Below are 27,992 nucleotides of genomic sequence, written 5' to 3' on the forward strand. Positions count from 1 at the left end.
ATTGCAGCCATTTAATAAATTCCAAAAAGTTCATTTTTTTCTCATTAATGTACACTCTGCACCCCATCTTGAGTGAAAAAAACCCAGAAATGTTTGCAAATTTATTAAAAAGAAAAACTGAAATATCACATGGTCATAGGTATTCATACCCTTTGCTCAGACACTCATATTTAAGTCACATGCTGTCCATTTCCTTGTGATCCTCCTTGAGATGGTTCTACTCCTTCACTGGAGTCCAGCTGTGTTTAATTCAACTGATAGGACTTGATTTGGAAGGCACACACCTGTCTATATAAGACCTCACAGCTCACAGTGCATGTCAGACCAAATGAGAATCATGGCATCAAAGGAACTGGCCCAGGAGCTCAGAGACAGAATTGCGGCAAGGAACAGATCCGGCCAAGGTCACAAAAGAATTTCTGCAGTACTCAAGGTTCCGAACAGCACAGTGCCCTCCATAATTCATATGGGACCACCAGAACTCTTCCTAGACCTGGCCGTCCAGCCAAACTGAGCAATCATGGGAGAAGAGCCTTGGTGAGAGCTGAGCTCCACAGATGCAGTAGGGAGATGGGAGAAAGTTTCACAAAGTCATCTATCACTGCAGCCCTCCACCAGTTGGGCCTTTATGGCAGAGTGGCCCAAGAGAAGCCTCTCCTCAGTGCGACATATGAAAGCCCGCATAGAGTTTGCTAAAAAACACATGAAGGACACCCAGACTATGAGAAATAAGATTCTCTGGTCTGATGAGACAAAGATAGAACTTTTTGGGGATAATTCTAAAAGGTATGCGTGGAGAAAACCAGGCACTGCTCATCACCTGCCAAATACAATTCCAACAGTGAAGCATGGTGGTGGCAGCATCATGCTATGGGGGTGTTTTTCAGCTGCAGGGACAGGACGACTGGCTGCAATTGAAGGAAACATGAATGAGGCCAAGTACAGAGATATCCTGGATGAAACCCTCTTCCAGAGTGCTCTGGACCGCAGACTTAGCAGAAGGTTCACCTTCCAACAAGACAATGACCCTTAGCACACAGCTAAAATAACAAAGGTGTGGCTTCAGAACAACTTTGCGACCATTCTTAACTGGCCCAGCCAGAGCCCTGACCTAAACCCAATTGAGCATCTCTGGAGAGACCTGAAAATGGCTGTCCTCCTACATTCACCATCCAACCTGACGGAACTGGAGAGGATCTGCAAGGAAGAATGGCAGAGGATCCCCAAATCCAGGTGTGAAAAACTTGTTGCATCATAACCAAGACAACTCATGGCCGTACTAGCTCAAAAAGGTGCTTCTACTCAATACTGAGCAAAGGGTCTGAATACTTATGACCATGTGATATTTCAGATTTTCTTTTTTAATAAATTTGCAAAAATTTCTACATTTCTGTTTTCTTTCAGTCAGGGTGCACATTAATGAGAAAAAAAAATAACTTTTTGAACTTACCAAATGGCTTCAATGAAACAAAGCGTCAAAAAATTTAAAGGGGTCTGAATACTTTCCGCACCCACTGTATACTGGCCCAACAGAGACCAGAAGGCTACGCTTTTGGCCACTTTGAGTAAATGGAGCCCTATGGATAAATTTGGTGTATATAGCAAATGTTGTATATTTGCCAAATAGTCTCTGAAAACGACAAGAACAGAGCCTAATTTTTTTGTTTTTTTACACAGCATTTTTATGACTTTAAATCCAGCTCCCAAGCTTAACAACTAAACGTTAGCATTATTTGTTGGAGTGATAGCAACAGCTTCAGCTATGTTGGAGGAACTCTGTGGAACAGACAACAGATGGTGTTGCTCTGTGAAATGTTGGAGTTCCTCTCTACACTGTACAGTATGACCTATCAGTTTGGTGTGCGCCACAGTTCTCCATGTTGTGATGATGAAGACAGCAAAAGTTCATTCTCCCACCATGTCTGACTGATGATGATTCTGCTGACAGCTGATTTTTATTGCAATTGTGATAGCGGTGGGAATGTACTACAGAAGAACTGTTAGTGTGATTAAAATGAGCTAGATGCTTTAGACTTTATATTTCATATGGCTCATACAGATGAGTGGATAAATCAGATGAACAACGGACCGAACAACTGACCCACATTATTCAAAAGAGCTGTTCAAATGACTGATTTTTCTCTCGCGATTTTTTTTTCACTGAACGAAACTGTGTGTGGAAAAAAAAACTTGCAGCATGCACTAGTTTCCTCCGCAAATAGGATGAGACTCACCCAATGAAGTCTAAAGTCCAGTCTACAGTGCAGCATCCGATTTTTCCGTATACATTGCAACTCTGTAACATCGGAAACTGTAAATGATTCATAACTGATGCTGTAAAAAAAACTAATTGCACACAGACAACAAGTGAGAAAATAATCTTCCCACTTTTCTTTTCAGGTTGAAGCTTAGAATGATTTTCATACTGGTGTGAAACTATCTTCTTTGTAAGAAAAAAAAATTATAGCATGTAGCATTCTTTTCTCAGTCTTGGATGACACTCACCTATTCAAACCTATGGTTACATTAAAAAAATTGCATTCTGCGCAGTGCATCAATGTGACCTCCGATTTTTACTGATATATTTCCATTATTAACTTAGGATCATGTATATTTTTGAATGTAGATCTGTGAAAACCGGCGGCACAAGAATGTCACATGGACGTAAAAAACAGACACATGGATGACACGCTGATGAAAATCATCCAAATTCATGATGAGTCACTGATGGAGAAAAAGGACACGCTGACCAACTGCTGATGAAAATCTGATCCAAAAAAACTGATGAAATTTTGTCAGTTATACTATGCTCATACTATGGAGCAGCGCAGACTAGACTTATGTTATCATGCAAAAAAAATTGTTGCATGCTGTGTTTGGCAGCGAACATCGGATGGCACGTACCAATACAAGTCTACAGGTGCATGCAAAACAATGCACTGCACTCAGATGTCATCTGAGTACAGTCCGATATACAATGACTCACAGAATGGAGAAGATGGAGTAATTAAGTTCATCTTCTCCGCACCTGTTATCCGATTATCACATGCAAAAGATTGGGATCAAAGTAAAATGACACTCTGCTCACGCTCGCAGCAGAGTTTGAGCTGAAGGTCATTGCCCCTAGGGTTCGATTCTCTCGCCTGGGTGGCAAGTTCTGATTAAATACATAAGATTCCTGAGGTATAGGATTGAAGTAAGAGAAAAAACTAGCCACTTTTGACCTAGTGACAGCTGATCTTTAAACTGGTTATCCCTATGGTGTGTATGTAACCAGAAGAATAAAGCTGTCTTGTGAATTTTAACACATGGTGCATGGCGTAGAAAAAAAAAATTATGAATTGCTACTTTTTGATCACTTCAAAACTAAAAAAAAATCTGAAAAAAGCTAAAATGTCACGTAGTCACACAGCAATTGGATGAAACAATAAAAAAGTTTTAGATCTCAGAATATGGTGATGCAAAAACAAATACGTTTTAGAAAAAAAAAGTGTTTTAGTGTGCAAAAATAGCAAAATGTAAAAACTATATAATACAGATTTCGCTATAATCGTACGGACCCGAAAAATAAAGCTGCCTTATCATTTTTGCCATAAGGTGAACATCATTAAAAAATAGGAATAAAAAGCGATTAAAAAATATTATGCAGCCCTAAGAGGTATCAATAAAAACTTCAACTCATCTCACAAAAAGACCCTATTCAGAAAACGAAAAAATAGATGTTTTCTATGCTCAAAGGCTCTAGAAAATCAACATGGCTTCCAAAATCCAGTCCAGTAAGTCATGCTCCCATAGCTAATGGGCCACCTTCTAAGACCGGGATCACACATGCGAGAAACACGGCCGAGTCTTGCATGTTAATACCCGACACTGCTGCCGGCACTAGGGAGTGGAGCATGTGGCCACATAGCAATACATGGAGCCGCACGCTCTGCTCCCAAGTGCCGGCAGAGAAGCAAAAGGGGAAAGAAGTGCATCCAAAAAATGGGAACTCCAAGACAATCTACTAGCAAAATATATAAATTGTATTCATGACATGTACACAGAACAGCACAAAGACAAAAAAACAATTAACAAGCACAAAGAGCAATCATGTCACCATCATGAAATACTGACATAGTGACTCATCCACAGCAAAAACCCCCCTAACAAGGTGCATAACAGGCCATCTCCGAGGCAATACTGCAATATATATATAGTAACCATGAATAATTGATGAGGCCTATATATACAAAAAACAACGCTATTCACAGCACCATGTGAGCAAGAGGGCATATGGTTAAAGAGGTTGAGGATACATCCCTGAATGACAGATTCTCAAATGAAATATACACTGTTAACATGCGAGACTTAACCGTGTTTCTCGCATGTATGATCCTGGACTAAGCCGCACAGCGTACCCAAGCCTGTTAGTGTCATCATGAATGGAACTGCTGGAGAGGAGAGAAACTATTTATTGGAGTTTTCCAGGTCTTGATGATTGATGACATATTCATTGGATGGGCCATCAATATGAGATCAGTGGGATCTGACACCTGGTAGACCCACTGACCGGCAGTAGCCAGGATGAAGCCATCTACGGGCTGAACTCAGGAGCCCCAAGCATTGATTAGAGGCCACAGATGAGTGGATGTTTGTTACTTTTTTATTACAGTGTCTTTAGTTACTACAGAATTAATAGACACCTTGGAACCTCTAAACTCTGACTTTTTGATCTAATCTGTCCCTGATGTGTCCTAATGGTTTTCTCCTTGGCTAGTCCAAACCAGCGTGTCCTCCTCCCAACTGTAACTAAGCTCACATCCTTCCTGTGTGGTGGCCCAGAAACTGAACACGCATGTGGAGCTAATCTCATCATCTTCTATGGAGAAAAACTTGCTTATTCTTTTAATTATTTAGCCCTGATGTACAATTGATTTTGATAGTCGGAGATTTTGTTATGAGGGGACAATAAAACAGCCTATTTCTATGTCTCCGGGCCCCACTTCCAGCCTTCTGTTTCTGGTTGTGTTCTTCATCTTTGTTTTGTCTTCCCCTGATTCTGTGTATATGACTCCAATAATATTCTGCACCGCAAACATCCTCAACATAGATGTTAATAGCAGAACTGCCCATGTTGGGCTTATTTCTGAAGAAACCCTTGTAAACAATGTTTCAAGCATCCAGATCTAATCATTATTTGTCTAAGTGCTTAACCCATTCCCAACCAGAGGGTTAGTCTACTCCACAAATTCTGGTGGCCTTTAAAAGCAATATGGTTTACACTTCAGGAGTGGGGAGTGAGGAGTTATGCAGTTGCGTATCTTGTGATAGTTCTAATGAATGTATATCATTTCATATATTTTATATTTCCAGTAATTTCATACTAGCTTGGCCCGTGCAAAATTTTACACATTGGTCGTCAGGGGCGCAGGCAATTTCAGAAAAAGCAAGCTGGTCAAATGTAAATGTATTTTATGAGCTGATGAACACAGACAGGTATTTATATATGTAGCTTGGTAATACAATAAATTGGTTTGATAAGTAGAGGCCAAAAAATGTCTTCCGGTTGAGGTGCCACCTGCAGGTCATTGTGTCTTTCTGCAGGTTTATGAAAATGAATGTCTAAACTGTATTTAGTGATAAAATCATGACTGTGTTTGTTTGGCTATTTTCTTGCTGAAGGGGGCAAGTTTACCTTTCAAATGGTGTATCATGTGTGTGTGTGGGGCGAAGTAATGAGCAAAAAAGCAGTGCATGTATACAAATGTGTTGGTAGTGTGCTTTGGGGTACTGTGGTGCCACCTGCAGGTCATTTTTCCTTACTGCAGGTATATGAAAATTAATGTTTAAACTGTATTTTGTGATCAAACCGTGGATGTGTGGTTTGTTTGGCTATTTTCTTGCTGAATGGGGCAAGCTTACCTTTCAAATGGTGTATCATTTGTGTGTGTGAGTGCAGTATGAATGGGGATACAAAGGAATCACCAAAAAACAGTGTTTAGAAATAATAGAATAGATTTTTGACCAGATTCAATGCTGACTGTAATTACTGAGTGTCTCTTAATGAATCAGGAGCTTCTGACTCCACCACGTCCCCTCGTCAAGACTTTCAAGAAAATTGCGGTTCTTGATGAATCGGGACTAATATTTATACTAAAGTCAAGGTCTCATGGCATGCATGAATACAATTTATTCATACATTTTTAGGAAGAATAACAGAGGAATAGTAGATGTTCAATAAAGAGTTAATAGGAACTATGATGCAGAAATGTTATGGGAAATAAAATATCTAGTAAAAAGAGATGTCCAGGGAGCCTCTGTTCAACACCTTAGTGTGATTTCTATTCCCATTTATTTACATAAAGTCTTCTGTACCTCACACAGAATGTATTCATTCACATGATCCCTGATGTATCAGTGTACACTAACCTGTTATTCCAGATTTTTTAGAAGGTGTTATTCCAACATCAGCTTTTATTGTATCCACATCCAATTTTTTTCTAAACCAACCCAAAGATCTCCTTTTATCTGCCAGAGTTCTCATCTCTGGTACGTCTGCATATCCAAAAAGAAACGTACTGCACCCTGGCACTTGTTTGACCAGCTCCTCAGCAATACCTAAAAACAGAATCATTATCAGTGACCTTGCGTCAATGTAAAAAAAAAAATGCTGAGTGTGAACAGATCCTAATTCACAATTCATTTTATAGTACATGAGCATCAGTTACATATCTACGAGGGGCGATCCAAAAGTAATGATAATCGGTTATTTCTATTGCACACAGAAATTAAAATAAAATGTTTTCTTCTCTCTTAGGTACCCACTAGTCCAGGAAAAAAAAATCACTTAAATAGGCCACGATTCCCAGGAGCTACATTCATTTGAATATGAACTGCCAAGGAGTGAACATCAAAATGGAAAAAAACGAGCTCAGAGCTGTCATCAAATACCTCTGCTTGAAAAAAATATCTACCAAAGACATACACAGCGACTTGGTGGAAACATTGGGGGACTCTTCTCCTCCATATTCCACAGTTGCACGCTGGGCCAAGGAATTTAAGCTGGGAAGAACATCGACGGAAGATGAACATCGCGAAGGACGCCCATCCACGTCCCTCAATGAAGAAAACGTGAAAAAAGTTGAAGAAGTTGCGTTGGCAGATCGAAGAGTGACTCTCAGGCATGTAGCTGAGGTCACAGGGATCTCATATGGCAGTATTCAAAGAATCCTTGCAAAAGAATTTCATATGAGAAAGGTCTCCGCACGTTGGGTGCCAAAAATGTTAACCGACGAGCAAAAGAAGAAACGAGTTGACATTTCAATAGCAAATCTCGAAAAGTTCCAAGCAGACAAGGAGAATTTTTTGTCACGTTTTTTGACCATGGATGAGACCTGGATCCACCACTTTGATCCCGAAACTAAACAACAATCGATGACATGGAAACGAGCCAACAAACTGACGCTGAAGAAATTCAAAGTGTCAAGCTCAGCAGGGAAGGTTATGGCGTCCTTTTTTGGGACGCTGAAGGAATTATTATGGTGGACTATTTGGAGAAGGGAGCCACTATTACGGGCTCCTACTACACAGAACAAATAAGAAGATTGCGGGAGGCTATCAAGGAGAAAAGGCACGGCAAACTGCAGGCTGTTTAACCAAGATAACGCACCGGCTCACAAAGCTGCAGTTGCCATGGCTACCATTCAAGAAGCGGGCTTTGAACTGGTGGAACACCCCCCCTATTCGCCAGATGTAGCCCCCCAGTGACTTCTTTCACTTTCCTCGGCTCAAGGAACACCTTCGGGGCAAGAAATTTGACAACAATAGGAACGTGATAACCGCTGTTGGGGAGTTTTTTGAGGGTCAAGATCAAGAATTTTTTTCGAAGGGAATTCTATGTTTAGAAAAGAGATGGACTAAATGTATAGACTTGTTAGGAGACTATTGAGAACACATGACACATGCACAAAAACTGAACGGGTCATAAGACCCTGTTCACACCACCCAAGAACTAAGACACAAAAATAGAACACAGTATGACAAACGTGCATAAATACTCTGCTGTAAAACATATGTAACTGTAAGTAGCAAGTGCTAGTAAAAGATGTTAACAAAACCAGGGTATTTTGTTGATACGTTTTTTTGCAAAAAAATGTACGCTAAGCCACTCCGCCGCGTGGAGTGGCTTAGCGTACATTTTTTTGCAAAAAAAGTATCAACAAAATACCCTGGTTTTGTTAACATCTTTTACTAGCACTTGCTACTTACAGTTACATATGTTTTACAGCAGAGTATTTATGCACGTTTGTCATACTGTGTTCTGTTTTTGTGTCTTTGTTAGGAGACTATGTAGAAAAATAATTTTTTTTTTTTACTATATTCATTGTGTTTATTATTGATTATCATTACTTTTGGATCGCCCCTCATATACTTACACAGAATCATAGAATGTTCGAGTAGGAAGGGACCCCCAGGGTCGACGTGTCCAACCCCCTGCTCAATGCCGGATTCACTAAACCATCTCAGGCTGGTTTCACATTCGCACTTTTTAAGCGCACGCACGGCCGGGGGTAGCTCCGCCCCCGAGCCGGCTCTCTGCCCGGCGTGCCCGCCCCTTCCTTGTAGCGCCGCCTCCTAGTGCACAGCGGCGCCTGCGATCGGCGCACCCTATCTTTAGCATAGGGTGCGCAGATCGTGCGCAGGCCGTGCGCTAGTTGCGCTTTGACCTGCGCTGCGCACTTTTGACGGTGCGCCGTGCGCGCCAAAATCCGAAAAGTTTGATTTTGGCGCGCACGGCGCACCGTCAAAAGTGCGCAGCGCAGGTCAAAGCGCAACTAGCGCACGGCCTGCGCACGATCTGCGCACCCTATGCTAAAGATAGGGTGCGCCGATCGCAGGCGCCGCTGTGCGCTAGGAGGCGGCGCTACAAGGAAGGGGCGGGCATGCCGGGCAGAGAGCTGGCTCGGGGGCGGAGCTACCCCCGGCCGTGCGTGCGCTTAAAAAGCGCGAATGTGAAACCAGCCTTAGACAGATGTCTGCTCAGCCTCTGCTTGAAGACTTCCATTGAAGGAGAACTCACCATCTCTCATGGCAGCCTGTCCCACTCATTGATCACCGCCATCATCAAAAAGTTTTTTAGAATATCTAATCTCTATTTTCTCCCTCTCAGTTTCTTCCATTGCTTCACATGTTTCCATGTGCAATTGAGAATAAGGATGATCCCTCTACACTGTGACAGCCCTTCTTATATTTGTAGACAGCTATTAAGTCTCCACTTCACCTTCTTTTTTTGCCAGCTAAACAGACCCAGATCCTTTAACTGTGCATCATAGGACATGGTTTGCAGTCCGCTCACCATCCTGGTAGCTCTTCTCTGAACTTGCTCCAGTTTTTCAATGTCTTTTTTTATAATGTGGTGCTCAGAACTGCTCCAGTGTACAGTGATAGTGACAGAGCAGTAATTGGATTTTCTGGGACAAAAGTAGAACAGACAGAGGCACAGGTAATGTTCCCACTTTCTAGGATCCCAAGGGCTTCATGTCTATGTGTATGCTCATAGCAACATTATAATAATTGATGTTTTGCCATTACAGGTTAATTTATAGAAGTCTAAACTTAGCAATGGATAGATTCAAACATAGGAAACCAATGTATGCAAGCTGAGTAATTTGTAACGCATGGACTATATGCATTGGCCTTTCAGCAGAAAATGACTGTTCAACCTCAGCAATGCATTTGGTAGGGGGACACAGCTCTAATAAAATCAGTCCAGATCTGTTGCTGCGTTTGCTAAATTTGTTCTTTTTTAAAAATATGCTAACGCAGCGCTCAGTGTGTAGTTGAGCAGTTCAGTGACCCATCGCACCTACTTGTTTTCCCATCGTCACCTTCTGTAAAGTCAGAGCTGTCAATCAAAGAAGAAGACGGCTGAGATAGATGGAAAACAAGTACATGGGAAGTCATACTGAAATGGTTGGTTACAGTGAATGGGTGCATAGAGCAATTCATAGTATATTTAAATAAAGGACAATTTCTAGCATGCTCAGCAGTGGAATTGGACACTAAAGCTGGAGTCACAGGAGCGTATCGCATCCGATGCAATACGCTAATGACACTCAGCTCCTGCTCTGCTGAGAGTGTGATCCAAGTGTCAGTGCTCTGTGCTCCAATTCTCTTGCATCAGAGAATCGCAGCACTGGTGCGGAGGAGATGGAGAAAGTAATTTCTCTCTCTCCTTCATTGCCTCAGACTGCACTGGGATGATATCCGAGTGCAGTCCGATGTTTCACTCTCACCCATAAACTTGCATAGGTGCGAGTGAGCCGAATCCCGCTGCCAATTGCAGCATGCTGCGATTGTTCTCTCATGCCGAATCGGCATGAAAAAATAATTGCTGATCTGCACTGCCCTATAGTATAACATTGGGCCGAGGGCTCTCTGATTAAATATTCTATAGCACCGTGTTATACGGCAGTGTGAGCGAGCCCTGAAGGTACGAGTGTTATTATGGACATGTTCTACAATTTTGGGCTGACAGATTGTCTTTAAACCCAACCTGTGCAAATCTGCTGTCTAAGAGCTCCGTCACACTGGCGTTGATGCTCTCTTGCAAGAGAATCCGACTGATTATGCTAATGACGCTAAGCTCAAATTCTGTCAGAGTTTCAGCTGAGTGCCATCTTATTGTGATCTGATTGTCTCGCATGAGAGAATCGCACCACAGGTGTGGAGAAGACAGAGAACTTAATTTCTCCATCTTCTCCTTTGTCTCTGTGCGAGTACATTGAACTGCACTTGCATGTCATCCGAGTGCAGTCCAGTCTTTTACATGCACCAACAGGCTTGTATGGGTGCGCGTGATCCGAATATCTGAGGCACTTGCAGCATGCTGCGATTGTTTTCTCATACTGAATCAACATGAAAAAATAACCGGAGATCTGCACTGCCCCATAGTATATCATCAGGCCAAATGCTATAAAACATCATATAGCACTCGGCCGTGTTATACGGCAGTGCGAGTGAGCCCTGTAGTCAATTTAAACAAGATGACTTTTGGCCTGTTCATCAGCACTGATCGACGTTACAGACGCTAGTTTACATAAGTTAATACAATTATTCTTTCCATATATAGCATTAGGCCGGGATCACACAAGCGAGAAATACGGCCGAGTCTCGCATGTTAATACCCGGCACTGCCGCCGGCACTCGGGAGTGGAGCGTGCGGCTGCATGTATTTCTATGCGGCTGCAGGCTCCACTCCTGGGTGCCGGCGGCAGTGCCGGGTATTAACATGCGAGACTCAGCCGTATTTCTCGCATTTGTGATCCCGGCCTTATTCTGTCCATATTTATATCAGCAAATCCCTTATAGTCCTCGTACAGACGTCCATACTTGTTTACATATGAAAAAAATGGTCTGAGTGTGATCAGTGTTTAGTCGGTTTTCATCATCAGCATTTCACCAGTGATTTTTATGAATGGATAAATTAATAAATGATAAGGTTTCTCCAATTCATTAGGACCCATTCACACGTCCTGGTGATCCGTGTACAGGAAAAACTAGTATCGGTGAGATCTGTGGTCCGTGTGCCAACTGTAAGTACCTATGTGACACATCTGTGTGCCGTCCGTTTGTCTCTATGTTACATCTGTGGGTCCGTGTGACACGTACTGTCACCTGAGAAAAGCAGTACAGTACCTGCTGATCCCAGGTGCCAGCTGCTGAAGACAGTTCTCATCTTTGTCTCCTGCTCGCACTGAGATCAGAACTTCCTGGCGACAATGATGGGAATTGTATTCAGCAGCAGCTGTGTCCCTCCTGTGTAAAATAAATTAAATAAAAAACAGTGTGGGCTCCCGCGCAATATTCATAACCAGCAGAGGGAAAGCCCATACCTGGGTGCTGATTTTAATAACACTGGACAAGGGACAATACCTCATAAGGTTTCCAGGCTATTAATAACAGCTCACAGCTGTTTGCTTAGCCTTTACTGGTGAATTTACAGGGGTCCCCAGAAAAAAATGTGACATCAACCCCAATCCAATAACCCACTTGCCACCACCGCAGGGCAAGGATGAAGAGCAAGGCTAAGCGCCAGATTTGGCGTATGTTATGGATGCGCCATTTCTGGAGCGGATGAGGGCTGATGTTGATAGCCTGGGGTAGGGGCAATATCTCTGACCCATTCCCAGGCTATTAATAATAAGCCACAAATGTCTGTTTAGCTTATGCTTGTTGAAATTTATAAGGGGGCCCCTATTTCATTTTTTTTTTCTGGGGTCCCAGAAAATTCATCAGGAGAGGCTAAGTGAACAGCTGTGAGCTGTCATTAATAGCTTAGGACCCTTATCGGGTTTTGTCCCTTGTCCCAGTTTATTAAAATCAGCCCCCGGTCATGGGCTTTCCCTCTGCCAGTTATGAAAATTGCACGGAAGCCCACAACATATTTTTTAAATTATTTCTTTTACACAGGAAGGACACAGACTCTCCTGAATACAATTCTCGGCGCGAGCAAGAGACATTGATGAGAGCTGCGCTGCGTCGAATAAACGCTAGTGTGAAACTAGCCTAATATTAAAGCTGGCTTTGTTGCAAATATCAACCAATCAACGCTCAGTTTTCACTTCTCTGGTAAAGCGAAAGCTGCACTCTGGTTGATATGTGCAGCTCAGCCAGTTTTGCTATTAGGCAGTCTTTTATTATCTCTCTCAATTTTTTATTATCTCCCACAATGGGTCGAAAGAAGCTTAAAATGGAAGAGAAATCCCATGCCTTGGCTCTGCTCGAGAAGGGGGATTCGGTGATTGCTGTAGCTAGAGATCTGGGAGTGTCAAGAGAAGCAATTTATCAACTGAAGCGTTCAGCGGCATCATTGCCTCCTGGGATGGTACCGCAGAGGAAGTCAGGCTCTGGCGCACCTAAGAAGACTTCACCAAGGACTGATAAGCTTCTGAAGCATGAAGTGATGTCACATCCTTCCATAACTGCTGTTGAACTAAAAAACAAGTACCCTATGCTCCTCCAGAACATCGCAACTAGGACAATTCGTCACCGCCTGTAGAAGGACCTGGGTCTACCAAGTTGCCGTGCCGCAAAGAAGCCCCTGCTCACAGCAGCAATGAAGAAGAAAAGGCTTGCCTTTTGTAAGAAATATCAAGATTGGACATCTGAAGAGGGGAAGAAAGTGATGTTTAGTGATGAGAGCACTTTCAGGCTGGTCAGGGGAGGCTCAAAGGTTGTGCGTCGTCCGAGTACCGTGTCTCAGTATGACCCAAAATATACAATTAAGACTGTTAAACACCCTGACAGTGTGATGGTGTGGGGTGCATTCAGTGGAAGCATGGGCAGGGCAGGTTTGTACTTCCTTCCCAAGAATGTAACTATGAAAGCAAGCAATTACATTACTGTTTTGGAAGAACACATGCTTACTTTTTGGGTCATACATCAGTGTGATTACTTTATGCATGATGGAGCCCCTGTCCGCAAAGCCAAGGCCGTGAGAAAGTTTCTCAGTGACCATAACATTAACATTTTAGAGTGGCCAGGTAATTCCCCTGACCTTAACCCCATAGAAAATGCCTGGAATTTAATGAAAAACTAGGTTCAAGAGACACAACCCAGCAACATCAACAATCTAAAGGTACCTTCACACTTAGCGATGTACCAGCGATCCCGACCAGCGATATGACGCGGTCAGGATCGCTGGTACATCGCTAAGTGGTCGCTAGTGAGCTGCCACACAGGCAGATCTCACCAGCGACATAGCAGGGGTCGGGGGTCGCTACTTACCTGTCAGATGCGGCGATCCTGCATCCTCCTGCCCGGCTCCATGCGTCGCTCGTCGTCACAGCAGGAAGCGCCGCAGGAAGCTGACGACGAGAAACAGTCCTGGACGTTCTCGCGCGATCAGCGATAACCAGCGGGGAAGCCGGTCGTAGGTAAGTATCAGACACAGAGATATCGCTAGCAATATCGCTATAATGTCACAAGTTATAGCGATATTGCTAGCGATATCTCTTAGTGTGACATGCCCTTAAAGGAGGTGCTGAAGACACTGTGGGTAAACATGGTCTCCACATACTTAGCCAGCCTTGCTGAATCCATGCCTAAACGACTGCAGATGGTGATAAAATGTAAGGGTGACATGACAAAATACTAATTGTAATAAAATATCCACAATAAAACACTTGAATCCACTTGAATAGTAAGATTTTGTGGTTTCATTGAACTTGTAAAGATTTTTTTTGCCGGCACTGTGGTGGTTTTTTACTGAGGTAAAAAACTCACCAAATACTGAACGTATGCAGGTGGCCTAAGGGCTTGTTCACAAGACCATATTTTCGGTCTGACTGCTATCCATGAAAGTATTGACAACACTCGCCCCAATGTTATTCAATGGGGCAATGTGATGAGCGATTTTTTTCAATGACCGAATCTGCGCATGAAAAAAATCGCAGTGCGCACTAGTTTCTACCGTGAATCAGATAAGCCTTGCCCATTCAAGTCTATGAGTGCATGAAAAAAAATTGGATGCCAAACAGGAAGACGGTATAGCATCTGATTTTTACAGATATATTGCAATTCTGTAAAATAGGAAACTGCAAATGATGATGATAACACAGGCCCCACTCTCATACATAAGAAAAAAGGACATGGAGTTCTAAGTTTGGCATAAAATGGCGGTGGCGTTTATTTTGAGTTACTCAACATCCAATTTTATTTCATCATAACCACCACTAAATATCTCCATCACTGAATAAAATTATTACTCTCATGACCCAATCCTCCCTAAAACAGGGAGATTATTTCACAAATAAACGACACGACAATACAATGAAATACTTTTTAACAGGGCGGGAGGGAGGGATCTTGAAATCTTCTTGAGGTAAACTGAGGTAACGGTCCCAAACGGCTATTTATATACCATAAATTCTTCCCGCTCATACTCTGTCAGCCAATCAAACAGGTTCAAAAAAAGAGCAGGAAGCCAATCTGCCTAACAACAGGGAAAATATCACAGCTTACTGAAACATTAACTCTTTGTAAACCAGAGCTTAAAAACCAACTGAACACCATCAAATTAATAGTTATGGGAGCCGCGCTATCATGCGACCCCCCTTGAATTCACTAAGGGGAGGGCATTCATGATAACACAGGCCCCACTCTCATACATAAGAAAAAAGGACACAGGACACGGAGTTCTAAGTTTGGCATAAAATGGCTGTGGCGTTTATTTTGAGTTACTCAGGAACCAATTTTATCTCATCATAACCATTAAAACCATTAAATATCTCCATCACTGAATAAAATTATTACTCTCATGACTAGTGTTGAGCATTCCGATACCGCAAGTATCGGGTATCAGCCGATATTAGCTGTATCGGAATTCCGATACTTAGTTCCGATACTTTTTTCATATCGAATACCGGAATCGGAAGTTCCCATAATGCTAGGAGCCCGCTCGATTTGATTCAGCCAATGGGGATCCTCAGAAGTGTGGGCATATCCTGTTAGGCATGTAGGCATGTTAACTACTGGCATGGCTGTGATTGGCTGCTGAAATGATGTCATGATGCACTATAAAAAGCGCTGCAGCAGGCATTTCTGGTCACTCTGCTGTGAATTCAGTTAGGGACAGGCTGCTGTTGAAGACTGTGAGGGACAGTTAGAAATAGCGATTCTAAAAACAATATTGTGCTTTATCCAGGCTACATAAACCACCACTGTAGCTTGCTTTTCCCTAGCAGCGCTGTTTTCACAGCTGTCTGCAAGGGCTGTGTGAGTGCAGACCCACGCTGTGTAGTGTGTCCTGCAGGCATGTCTGCTTGTAGGCCGGCCAGCGTGTGTCTCTGCCTCATACACATTTTTCTTTTATTGCTGCTTTTTTTTTCTCCTGTATAGTGTGCTTCCATACGTATCCATATACAGTGGGGAAAAAAAGTATTTAGCCAGTCAGCAATAGTGCAAGTTACACCACTTAAAAAGATGAGAGGCGTCTGTAATTTACATCACAGGTAGACCTCAACTCTGGGAGACAAACTGAGAAAAAAAAATCCAGAAAATCACATTGTCTGTTTTTTTTTCATTTTATTTGCATATTATGGTGGAAAATAAGTATTTGGTCAGAAACAAAATGTCATCTCAATACTTTGTGATATATCCTTTGTTGGCAATGACAGAGGTCAAACGTTTTCTGTAAGTCTTCACAAGGTTGCCACACACTGTTGTTGGTATGTTGGCCCATTCCTCCATGCAGATCTCCTCTAGAGCAGTGATGTTTTTGGCTTTTCGCTTGGCAACACGGACTTTCAACTCCCTCCAAAGGTTTTCTATAGGGTTGAGATCTGGAGACTGGCTAGGCCACTCCAGGACCTTGAAATGCTTCTTACGAAGCCACTCCTTCGTTGCCCTGGCGGTGTGCTTTGGATTATTGTCATGTTGAAAGACCCAGCCACGTTTCATCTTCAATGCCCTTGCTGATGGAAGGAGGTTTGCACTCAAAATCTCACGATACATGGCCCCATTCATTCTTTCATGTACCCGGATCAGTCGTCCTGGCCCCTTTGCAGAGAAACAGCCCCAAAGCATGATGTTTCCACCACCATGCTTTACAGTAGGTATGGTGTTTGATGGATGCAACTCAGTATTCTTTTTCCTCCAAACACGACAAGTTGTGTTTCTACCAAACAGTTCCAGTTTGGTTTCATCAGACCATAGGACATTCTCCCAAAACTCCTCTGGATCATCCAAATGCTCTCTAGCAAACTTCAGACGGGCCCGGACATGTACAGGCTTAAGCAGTGGGACACGTCTGGCACTGCAGGATCTGAGTCCATGGTGGCGTAGTGTGTTACTTATGGTAGGCCTTGTTACATTGGTCCCAGCTCTCTGCAGTTCATTCACTAGGTCCCCCCGCGTGGTTCTGGGATTTTTGCTCACCGTTCTTGTGATCATTCTGACCCCACGGGGTGGGATTTTGCGTGGAGCACCAGATCGAGGGAGATTATCAATGGTCTTGTATGTCTTCCATTTTCTAATTATTGCTCCCACAGTTGATTTCTTCACTCCAAGCTGGTTGGCTATTGCAGATTCAGTCTTCCCAGCCTGGTGCAGGGCTACAATTTTGTTTCTGGTGTCCTTTGACAGCTCTTTGGTCTTCACCATAGTGGAGTTTGGAGTCAGACTGTTTGAGGGTGTACACAGGTGTCTTTTTATACTGATAACAAGTTTAAACAGGTGCCATTACTACAGGTAATGAGTGGAGGAAAGAGGAGACTCTTAAAGAAGAAGTTACAGGTCTGTGAGAGCCAGAAATCTTGATTGCTTGTTTCTGACCAAATACTTATTTTCCACCATAATATGTAAATAAAATGAAAAAAAAACAGACAATGTGATTTTCTGGATTTTTTTTTCTCAGTTTGTCTCCCATAGTTGAGGTCTATCTATGATGTAAATTACAGGCGCCTCTCATCTTTTTAAGTGGTGGAACTTGCACTATTGCTGACTGACTAAATACTTTTTTTCCCCACTGTACGTTGGTTGCAAACACTAAAGGAGTGGACAGCGGAGCCTTTCAGCAGCCTTTCAGTGCTATAGCCCATTTCTCTGCACTGTTTTTGGCTGTCTGATAGGTCTCTCTGTGTGTGAGTGCAGCTCACGTTGCAGTGTGTTCTACAGCCACCGCTAGCTGTAGTCCGCTCAGCGTGCGTCACTGCCTCATACATAGTCCTTTTTTTGCAGCAAATTTAGCCAGATTTTTGCTCCTATATTTGTGTGCTTCCAACCGCATCCATTGTCATTGGTTGGTTGCAAACACTATATAGGATTAGATAGAGGAGCCTTTTTGCTGGCTTGTGCCCTTCAGGGCCAGCCAGGCTAGTATCACCCTATTTTTTGGAGCCTCATCAATTGCATTGTAGGTTAGCTTCCTGCATTGTAATCGCTCCAAAAAGTTTGTGATACTATAGCTTTCAAACTTTGGTCACATCCTTTCCTTTCCCCCCACCCAAAAAAAAAAAAGGAAATAAAGTTCACCAAACACTCCACTTTACAGTTGTCTAGGCCACATTAGATCATATTAAAGTGTAGTACACACACTCTTAGCCAAATTAGTGTTTCTTATACTGGTTAGCAGGTGTTCAGGAATAAGAACACTAAGCCACCCCTTTTTTACTTTTCTGCCTATCTTTATCAGTCTACCAAGATGAAGAAGGCAGGGAGTAAGGCACGTGGTCGTGGCCGTGGAGTTTCAGCAGGGAGAGGACGGGGGGATTCAGCAGGGAGAGGACGTGGGGATTCGGTATCTGCTGCGGCCACCAGTGACCCGGCATCCCCCACTTTTACCAGGCAACAGTCCTTCATGCGCAGCTTTGTAGGACCTCGCCGTACCCCACTGCTGCGTGACGAACAAATTGAAGCCATTGTCGGATGGATGGCAGCTAACGCATCCACTTCAATGACTTCCGCATCCTCCCAAGGCCAGAGCACTGAAGAGCAACCATCTGTCTCTTCACCATCTGCCAAATTGCCTAGGCAGTCTGAGAGCCCTGGACAGGAGCCATCTCAATCTTTACTTCTGTTCTCAGAATCTGTTGGCTTGGAAGAGGTGGCCAGCCAAGCAGCATTCTAGAGCGTGAAGAAGAGGGAGTATGCAGTGATGCGCAACTGCTTTGTCCCTCTGAATCTGAAGAGGCGGGTGGGCCAGTGCCTATGGTCAGCACACCTCAGTATGCATCAGATGATGATGAGACTCAGTTGCCAATTTCTGGTGCGTACGGTGCTGGCGAGACAACCCAGGACCAGCCGGTGCTTGAAGAGGGGAGTGGAGATGATGAGGTCCTCGACCCATCATGGCGTCAGCCACAGGAAGGTGGTGGGAGCAGCTCTGAGGAAGAGATTCCCCGAACGGCCAAAAGAGGAGGGAGAGGGTGGGGGCAGACTTGGTTGCCTGTAGCCTCCACTTTGGCACCCGTGAGGAGCAATCCTCTTCCAAAACACAAAACGGGCGCTCCCAGGACTTGCAGTGCGTGGTCTTTTTTTGACACAGTTGCAGATGACATTTGCTTTGTCAAATGCAAGCTGTGTCATCAGAAAGTGAAACGAGGGAAAAATGTGAGCAACCTCAATACCACAAATATGTGGAAACATGTGCGTACCAAGCACGAGGTGGAGTTACACAGACACACTGAAGATGTAGGCCAACCTTCAGCAGCACCTACCACCTCTTCAGCTCGTGTTGGGGCCTCTTCCTCCAGCTCACACACAGCTGGTTCGGCTTCCTCACTGGAACGCCATGGAAGAACCACTGCCACTGTTGTCCAGAGACCCAGTGAAATTCCACCCACTGAACCACGTTCGCAGTCATCAGCACCCTCCCAGGCCACTCACCAGCAATCGGTAGCACAGGCATGGGAGAAAAAGCGGCCATACTCGGCAAACCATCCCCGAGCACTGGCTCTGAATGCCGGCATTGCCAAACTACTGGCCCTTGAGATGCTGTCATTCAGGCTGGTGGAGACTGACACATTCTGGAACTTTATGTCATTGGCAGTTCCACAGTACAATGTGCCCAGCCGCTTTTATTTCAGCAGGCAAGCTGTCCCTGCCCTGCAAAAGCATGTGGAGGGAAAAATTAAAAATGCGCTACTAAGTGCCGTCAGTAGCAAGGTCCACCTGACCACCGATGCGTGGACCAGTAGCCATGGACAGGGACGATACCTTTCCCTCACTGCCCATTGGGTCAATGTTGTGGAGCCGGGTACACATCTGGAGAGTGGCTCTGTACGTATTCTGCCAACTCCAAGGATTGCAGGAATGCAGTCTGTACATATTGAGTCCTCCTCCTACTCTAGTTCCTCGGAATCAGCACTGCGTGAGCCTGTTAGGCCAGATATGAGCACAGGTGTGGCCAAACGTCAACAGGCCGTCCTTAAATTAATTTCTTTGGGGAATCGGAGCCACACAGCACAGGAGCTCTGGAATGCCATCAAGCAGGAGAGCGATGTGTGGTTTGTGCCAGCGAATCTCCAGCCAGGTTTGGTAGTGAGTGACAATGGCCGAAATCTAGTGGCAGCTCTGGGCCTAGGCAACCTCACTCACATACCATGTCTGGCACACGTGCTCAATTTGGTCGTGCAGAGCTTTCTGAGGGACTATCCGGATCTTGATGCACTGCTGCACAAGGTTCGCCTAGAGTGTGCTCACTTGCGGCGTTCCAGCATGGCAAGATCGCGCATTGCATCTCTGCAACGCCGATTCCGCCTGCCAGAACATCGCATCATATGTGACCTCCCCACCAGGTGGAATTCAAAGTTACATATGTTGGAGCGGTTGTGTGAGGAGCAGGCAGCAGTAATGGAGTACCAGCTGCATCAGGCGCAAACAAGTCGCACTGTGCGCCGGACACACTTCACCACCACTGAGTGGGCCACTATGAGGGATATCTGCCAAGTTTTGCGTGCCTTCGATGACTCCACGCGGATGGCCAGTGCAGATGATGCACTAATCAGCATGACTGTCCCCCTCATCTGTCTGCTTCAAAAAACCTTACAAGTACTAAGTGAGGAGGTTTTTGAAGAGGTCGAGGATGAGCAGTCAGAAATGCCATCTGCTTCTGGCAAGTCTGCGCAACGAGCTTCCACACAAAGGCCCAGGCAGGGGACACTTAGTGAGGAGGATGACGAGGAGTCAATAGAGGAGGAGGAACACATCTCTCCAGAGGAGGGAGGTACACAAGGCTCTAGTAGTCAGTGTGTACAGCGAGGGTGGGGTGATGCTGAGCAGGCAGAGATGCTGCCTCAAGCTGGGGACAGCGTTTCCGGTCCAGTTGGCAGTCTGCAGCACATGGTTGATTTCATGCTGCAGTGCTTGTTAAATGACCGCCGCATTGCCAACATTCTCCACACGGCTGATTATTGGGTGTACACCCTCCTAGATCCTCGCTACCGGGACAACTTACAAAGCCTCATACCACAGTTGAACCGGGAGCGAAAAATGCGGGAGTACCAAGAAACACTTGTGCAGGCCATCATGTTCTCCATTCCCCCCACAAGTGTTGCTGGTAGTGCTTTTCAAAACAGCCATGTGGGTAGAGGCAGTGGAGGAAGCTCTGCACAAAGAGGTAGCAGAGGCAGTGCTGCAGGACAAGGCAAGGCCAGTATGGCCCAAATGTGGAAAAGTTTTGTGGGACCGCCACAAACGGCTACACCATCACAGACGGCTCCAGTCAGCAGGAGGCAACATTTCCGTCAGATGGTGACAGACTACTTGTCGTGCCCTGTTAGTGTTCTCCCAGACGGCTCTTCCCCGTTCAAGTATTGGGTCTCTAAGCTGGATACATGGCCAGAGCTTAGCCAGTATGCATTGGAGGTGCTGGCTTGCCCTGCTGCCAGTGTATTATCGGAACGTGTCTTTAGTGCTGCAGGTGGTGTGGTAACAGACCGTTGCACGCGACTATCCGTCGATAATGTTGACCGGCTTACTTTTGTGAAAATTAACAAGGCCTGGATCTCACCTGAATTTGCCAGTCCTCTTCCAGAATAAATAATTGGCTGGCAACAGGATCCAGGTCTCCTGTTGTGTTCATGTTTCTATGACCTGAACTTTATTTCCTGGGCTACAGCAACGCCCGTTGTTGCTCAGAAGTGCTGTCCGCACAGACAAAACACTCGCTCATGTGTAAGTGGGGTTCGGTAACGTCAGCTGATCCCCTGCTGTGTGTACGGCAAACTCTCCTGCTGCCTACAACTTCTGACTACCTCTGATTTAATATGTTCTCTGATTTGCCCTCTGTCTCCACTCTGTTTTGAGTATTTCCTCCGGCCTACAACACCGCCTGTTTCTGCTCTCAAGTGCCGTCTGCACAATCCACACTTGATCCTGTGGTACCTGGGTCCTGTAACATCTGCTCATCTCCAGAGTTGAGCACGGCAATGTCTCCTGCTTTGTCTACATTCCCACTACTTGTAGTGGAAATGTGGACAGAGCAGGAAACATTGCCTGACTCACCTCTAGGGAGAAGCTGCTGTTACAGAACCCCAGTAACACAGGAACAAGTGTGGGTTGTGCAGACGGCATTTCAGAGCAGCAACTGGCGTGGTTGGAAGCCAGCGGAAATACTCGAAACAGAGTGAAGACAGAGGCCTAATTGGAGTACGTTGACAGTTAGTAGTAGTCTAGAAACAATCGCAAACTGCCACCAAGTAGGCCTCGGCCTACTACCTGATTTTCCCTGGGCTCCAACACCGCCAGTTGGTGCTCAGAAGTGCTGTCCGCACAGACAAAACACTCGCTCATGTGTAAGTGGGGTTCGGTAACGTCAGCTGATCCCCTGCTGTGTGTATGGCAAAGTGTCCTGCTCCCTCCACAGTCAAACAACCTCAGATTTACACCTGGCTCCAAGTAGGCCTCGGCTTACTACCTCATTTTCCCTGGGCTCCGACAACGCCAGTTGGTGCTCGGAAGTGCTGTCCGCACAGACAAAACACTCGCTCATGTGTAAGTGGGGTTCGGTAACGTCAGCTGATCCCCTGCTGTGTGGAGGGCAAACTGCTGCTGCCTCCAAATTGTAACTACTTCAGATTTAAACATTCTCTGATTTGGCCTCTGTCTCCACTCTGTCTCTAGTATTTCCCCTGACCTCCAACACCGCCAGTTCCTGCTTACAGTTGCCGTCCACGCATTCCACACGTGTTCCTGTGTTACTGGGGTTCTGTTACGTCAGCAGATCCCCCAATATGTGTCCGCCACTGTCTCCTGCGCTGTCCACCTTCCCACTGCAAGCGGTGGGAATGTGGACAGAGCAGGAGACAGTGGCAGACACACATCAGGGGATCTGCTGACATTACAGATTCCCAGTAACACAGCAACACGTGTGGATTGGGCAGACGGCTACTGTACGCATAAACTGGCGGTGTTGGTGGTCACGTGAAATCCTGGAAACAGAGTGGAGACAGATGCCTAATTGGAGCACGTTGACAGTCTGTTGTAGCCTACAAACAATCTAAAACTACCACCAAGTAGGCCTCGGCCTACACCATGATTGTCCCTGGGCTCCAACAACGCCAGTTGGTGCTCGGCAGTGTCTTTGGCACGGGGACTCCCTGTTGCCCAGCCTGGTTCCAGCACGCCTGCTGTTTCCGGGTAGTGTCAAGGTCACTATGCCACCAATCCGTTGTCCTGTCGTCTTGCGGCCGGGTTAGCCGACTCTATGGTGCCTGCAGTTTAGGTGACTCCTATGTGGGCTGCGGGAACTGGCACTGAAGGCTGGATCCGTAGTGCCAATGGGACAGGGACCCCCTGTAGGACTGTGGGTTTCGGTAACTGCGGCCGGCTTGCGGCCTGGCTACTTTGCTTTCAATAGGTACCTTCTGCTACCCACCCGGGTTCCAGCACTGTCTGCTGGTTCTCGCCAGAGCCTTTGGCCTAGGTGCCTCCATCTCGGTATCCGAGGTCCAGCACCGTCAGCTGGTCCTTGGTAGTGCTTTTTAGCACAGGTACCTTCTGCTTAGTAACCGTGGTCCAGCACCGTCAGTTGGTCCTCGGTAGTGCCATTGGCTCTTGTTCCTTCTGCTACCCATCCGGGTGCCAGCACTGTCTGCTGGTTCTTGCCACAGCCTTTGGCCTAGGTGCCTCCATCTCGGTATCCGAGGTCCAGCACCGTCAGCTGGTCCTTGGTAGTGCTTTTTAGCACAGGTACCTTCTGCTTAGTAACCGTGGTCCAGCACCGTCAGTTGGTCCTCGGTAGTGCCATTGGCTCTTGTTCCTTCTGCTACCCATCCGGGTGCCAGCACTGTCTGCTGGTTCTCGCCACAGCCTTTGGCCTAGGTGCCTCCATCTCGGTATCCGAGGTCCAGCACCGTCAGCTGGTCCTTGGTAGTGCTTTTTAGCACAGGTACCTTCTGCTTAGTAACCGTGGTCCAGCACCGTCAGTTGGTCCTCGGTAGTGCCATTGGCTCTTGTTCCTTCTGCTACCCATCCGGGTGCCAGCACTGTCTGCTGGTTTTCGCCACAGCCTTTGGCCTAGGTGCCTCCATCTCGGTATCCAAGGTCCAGCACCGTCAGCTGGTCCTTGGTAGTGCTTTTTAGCACAGGTACCTTCTGCTTAGTAACCGTGGTCCAGCACCGTCAGTTGGTCCTCGGTAGTGCCATTGGCTCTTATTCCTTCTGCTACCCATCCGGGTGCCAGCACTGTCTGCTGGTTCTCGCCACAGCCTTTGGCCTAGGTGCCTCCATCTCGGTATCCGAGGTCCAGCACCGTCAGCTGGTCCTTGGTAGTGCTTTTTAGCACAGGTACCTTCTGCTTAGTAACCGTGGTCCAGCACCGTAAGTTGGTCCTCGGTAGTGCCATTGGCTCTTGTTCCTTCTGCTACCCATCCGGTTGCCAGCACTGTCTGCTGGTTCTCGCCACAGCCTTTGGCCTAGGTGCCTCCATCTCGGTATCCGAGGTCCAGCACCGTCAGCTGGTCCTTGGTAGTGCTTTCTAGCACAGGTACCTCCTGCATAGTAACCGGGGTCCAGCACCGTCAGCTGTTCCTCAGTAGTGCCATTGGCTATTGTTCCTTCTGCTGCCACTACGGGTTCCAGTACTGTCAGCTGGTTCTCGCATGAAGACAACCACCAAGATACAGAACAAAAGACAGAAGAACAAGATGCAAAAGAAGCAAAAGCAGAAGAACAGAAAGCAGAAGAACATTAAGCATAAGACAAAAAATCAGCATAGAAGAAATCAAAATTATAAGCAGAAGAAGACTAAGCAGTAAATGGGGGTGAGTCCGTTCCTCCTCGTGGTGCCCCTGGAAAATGCCTGCTGCTGCAGGCCAAACTGAACGCGGACAAATCCTGTTGTAAATCTTTTGTGACAGGCAGAACGTAAGGTGTAATCTTATAACTTTTATAGATACAGGAATGCCTGTCGCCATAAGAAAATGAAGAAAAAGAAGAATAGGAAGAAGATGAAGAAATAGCATATGAAAATTAATAATAGCTGAATAAGAAGAATATGAAGAATGGAAAAAAAAAAATTAATGGGAAGAAGGTGAAGAAGAAGAAGATGAATAAGGTGAAGAAAAAGTTGATGAAAAAAATGCTACTGCTGCGGATCATGAAGGAGAAAGTGTGGGAGAAGTACAAAAGAAGGTGAAGAGCATGGAAGTTGTGAAACATACATATCTGACTAAATATAAAAAAGTTAACATAGTCAATATCTTTTTAACTCCGAACGTCTTGAAAAAAAAATTTGGAATTAATGCTATGCCATGTGATTTGAATAAACCACTATGCTTTTAATGTCTCCTCCACCTCCCACAATACATTCTACATGATTCTTATTTGTTTTCAATTATGTAGAATTAGCCAACAAGGAAATAAAGGCCTTTTTTTAATTCCGATACCGGAAGTCCCATTGACTTGAATGGGACTTCCGGTATCGGAATCGTTGATACCCGATATTTTTTTTCGTATCGGGCGATACCATCCGATGCGATATTTTTGGGTATCGAACGGTATCGCTCAACACTACTCATGACCCAATCCTCCCTAAAACAGGTAGATAATCCACGCGCCGTGCATATTAATGCATGCCCCCCCCCCAAAACGCTAGAGCCATTTTTCTATGATGTCCTGGAAATCCAAGTTAAAGATGTCCAAGCCAACATCTGAAAGGTGCACAAGGTCCCTTCTGTACATACCAGGGATCTTTTCTTCCAAGTCGAGGTGTCTGTAAGAAAATCCGCCAATCAAAACCATAAACTTCTGCATACTCCTGTTAACCCTTTTTCTTATTTTTCAACAAACAACATATTGTGTTCTGCCCATAAGAATCTAGGGACAATTTCTGAAAATACAAAAAATGATTTAAAAAATTCCATTTTTAGTAAACTCAAATCCTTCCTCATTGTTACCGTGTTGAGGAAAACTAAAGATGTACCTGAAAGTGGACCCTCTGGGTCACGACTCTAGAGCCCCCTGGGGCGAGTGCCCAGGTGAGGACCACCCCCTATACAGGGAGCGTTAGGGACAGACCTCCAGGGGATAGAGCCGCAACAGCCGGAACCAAAGGGACGACTGAGGCAATAGAAAGAAGGCACTGACGTGGACGATAAGCGAAGCACCGGGCAAGGGAGTGATCCAGTGGGGTACAGGACTGGAGAGCCAGGGGAGCACAGGACTGGAGGCTGAAAAGGTAAAGGAGCACAGTGATGCAAAAGGAGTAGGACGGCAGGTAACCGAGATGGAAGGGAGAGAGCAGGAGGCAGGACAGAGGGAAGAAAGCCTCAGGGAGACTGGGAGGGCAGAACACTGGAAAGGCAGACCGAGATCAGGCAGGCAGCGAACTAGGAAGAACTAAGGCACTAACAAGCAGACAGAGAATGAGAGGGGGCCTGAGGACAGTAGGCACCGCAGCAGACGGCGTCACTGCATAAGATAATCAGGCGTCTTACCTGAGCAGGCGCCAGGCATATGTAGCGGTGGGCGCCGCCATGTTGGGGGCGGAGCTAGCGCGTCACATGATTCAGGAGGCCGCGCGCTGTGTGCTGGTACCCGACGCCGAGGGAGCCGGAGGCCGGGCGCAGGGGCGCGCTGAGGAGCAGGAGCGCGCTGAACAGAGCACGCAGCGAGGTAAGCAGGAGCAGGGACTGGCGCCGTGACACTCATGAAGGCTAATAAATCGAGTGTGTTAACTTTACCTAAATCGTTACCCCCTAAATGCAAAATTATTAAATCAGGATACGGATGACTCTTTGACAGCTATTGCATAAATCCAACCAAATTCTTCCATAACATTCTTCTTCTGCTAAACCAAAAAATGTGGAGGGAAGAAGTATTAAATGAGAGATTCTCTGTATAGGTGCGCATTGTCGCCCTTTTTTCGGCCCAATAAATATACGAGAGTCCGATGATCCACACAATTAGCGGACCTACAAAATGAATAAGATGTTAACATGTTAGCATTCATATAAATTTGGCCGAACATACAATTTGAACCTTTTCGATTCCCACCTTCCAATATTCATTATATTATTGTCTTGAAAACACAACCTAGCCGCTTCCGTTGCTGCTCCAATACGAAAAGAATGCGACGTGATTTTAACATTTTTCAAACCCAGTTGGACGAGACATTTTTTCAAAATAAAATTAAATTGAAAAACAGTCACCAGTGTACCATTGCGGAGAATGAAAAATGGACCTTCTAAACTTGGTCTTATGCTAAGCCAACTCTTCACATTCGAGACCGGACAAATGACTGAATCCGAGATTGCAGATAAACTAACTGAAGCTCCTCTTCTAACTGATCCGTTTTGACCTTTATATAAATAAAACGACAGAGGATTCAAAAAACTTTACATTCTCCATTAACAGGCCAGAAGGTGAATTTTTTGACTGAGAAACTATTTCCCTGACACGAAGAGCTGCAAAAAATGCTAATGTAAATGTTGCTGAAAACAAACAACTTTCTTCAAAATTGTCGCAAACCGATGGGAGAGACATGCAAATGTCTTTTAGCAAGCGAAATGATGTGGGACGACGATCATCCTGTTTAAAATTAGCCCTTCTGAATCCTTTTAACAATTGTTTCATTAAAAAATTGTCATTCAACAGTTTCTTGCCCAAAGTTTTAAGGAAAAATGAAACACCAGCAATGTGTTTTGCTAACGCTGAATAAGACAGACCATTCAAAACCAAATGCTCTGCAAATTTCAGAGCTGTTTCTTCCTTAGCTTCGTTATATGAGTAACCATTTGCTGTACAAAATCTTATCCATACATTCCAAGCGCCCGAATACTCAGACCAAGTTTTTTCAGCCAAAGACTTTCCAATAAAATATTGAATTAGACCTGTACTGTGTCCCATATATTCTATGGGCAAATCGTTCCTTCTTTGTCGGCTCCGGGAACATGCTCCAAAAACTTTGACCACTGGCGGTGACAAATAAGTTTAGCACAATCATTAACTAACTCATTTGAAAATGACGCTTTTTACCAGATATTATACTCCATACAGGCAAGAACTAA

General features: G+C 45.2%; 1 protein-coding gene across 1 annotated transcript in view; it reads right to left on the reverse strand.

Moving 5' to 3' along the window:
• The window catches only part of FTCDNL1 (formiminotransferase cyclodeaminase N-terminal like), a 64,293-nt gene that overhangs the window by 1,619 nt on the left and 34,682 nt on the right, over positions 1-27,992 (reverse strand). Inside the window, exon 3 of the mRNA XM_073551431.1 lies at positions 6,412-6,600. Coding sequence (XP_073407532.1) covers positions 6,412-6,600 — 189 coding nt within the window. The remainder of the gene's footprint in view (positions 1-6,411; positions 6,601-27,992) is intronic.

The sequence above is a fragment of the Dendrobates tinctorius genome, unplaced genomic scaffold (genome assembly GCF_039654945.1).
Source record: "Dendrobates tinctorius isolate UK_male_01 unplaced genomic scaffold, ASM3965494v1 ptg000177l, whole genome shotgun sequence".
NCBI lineage: Eukaryota > Metazoa > Chordata > Amphibia > Anura > Dendrobatidae > Dendrobates > Dendrobates tinctorius.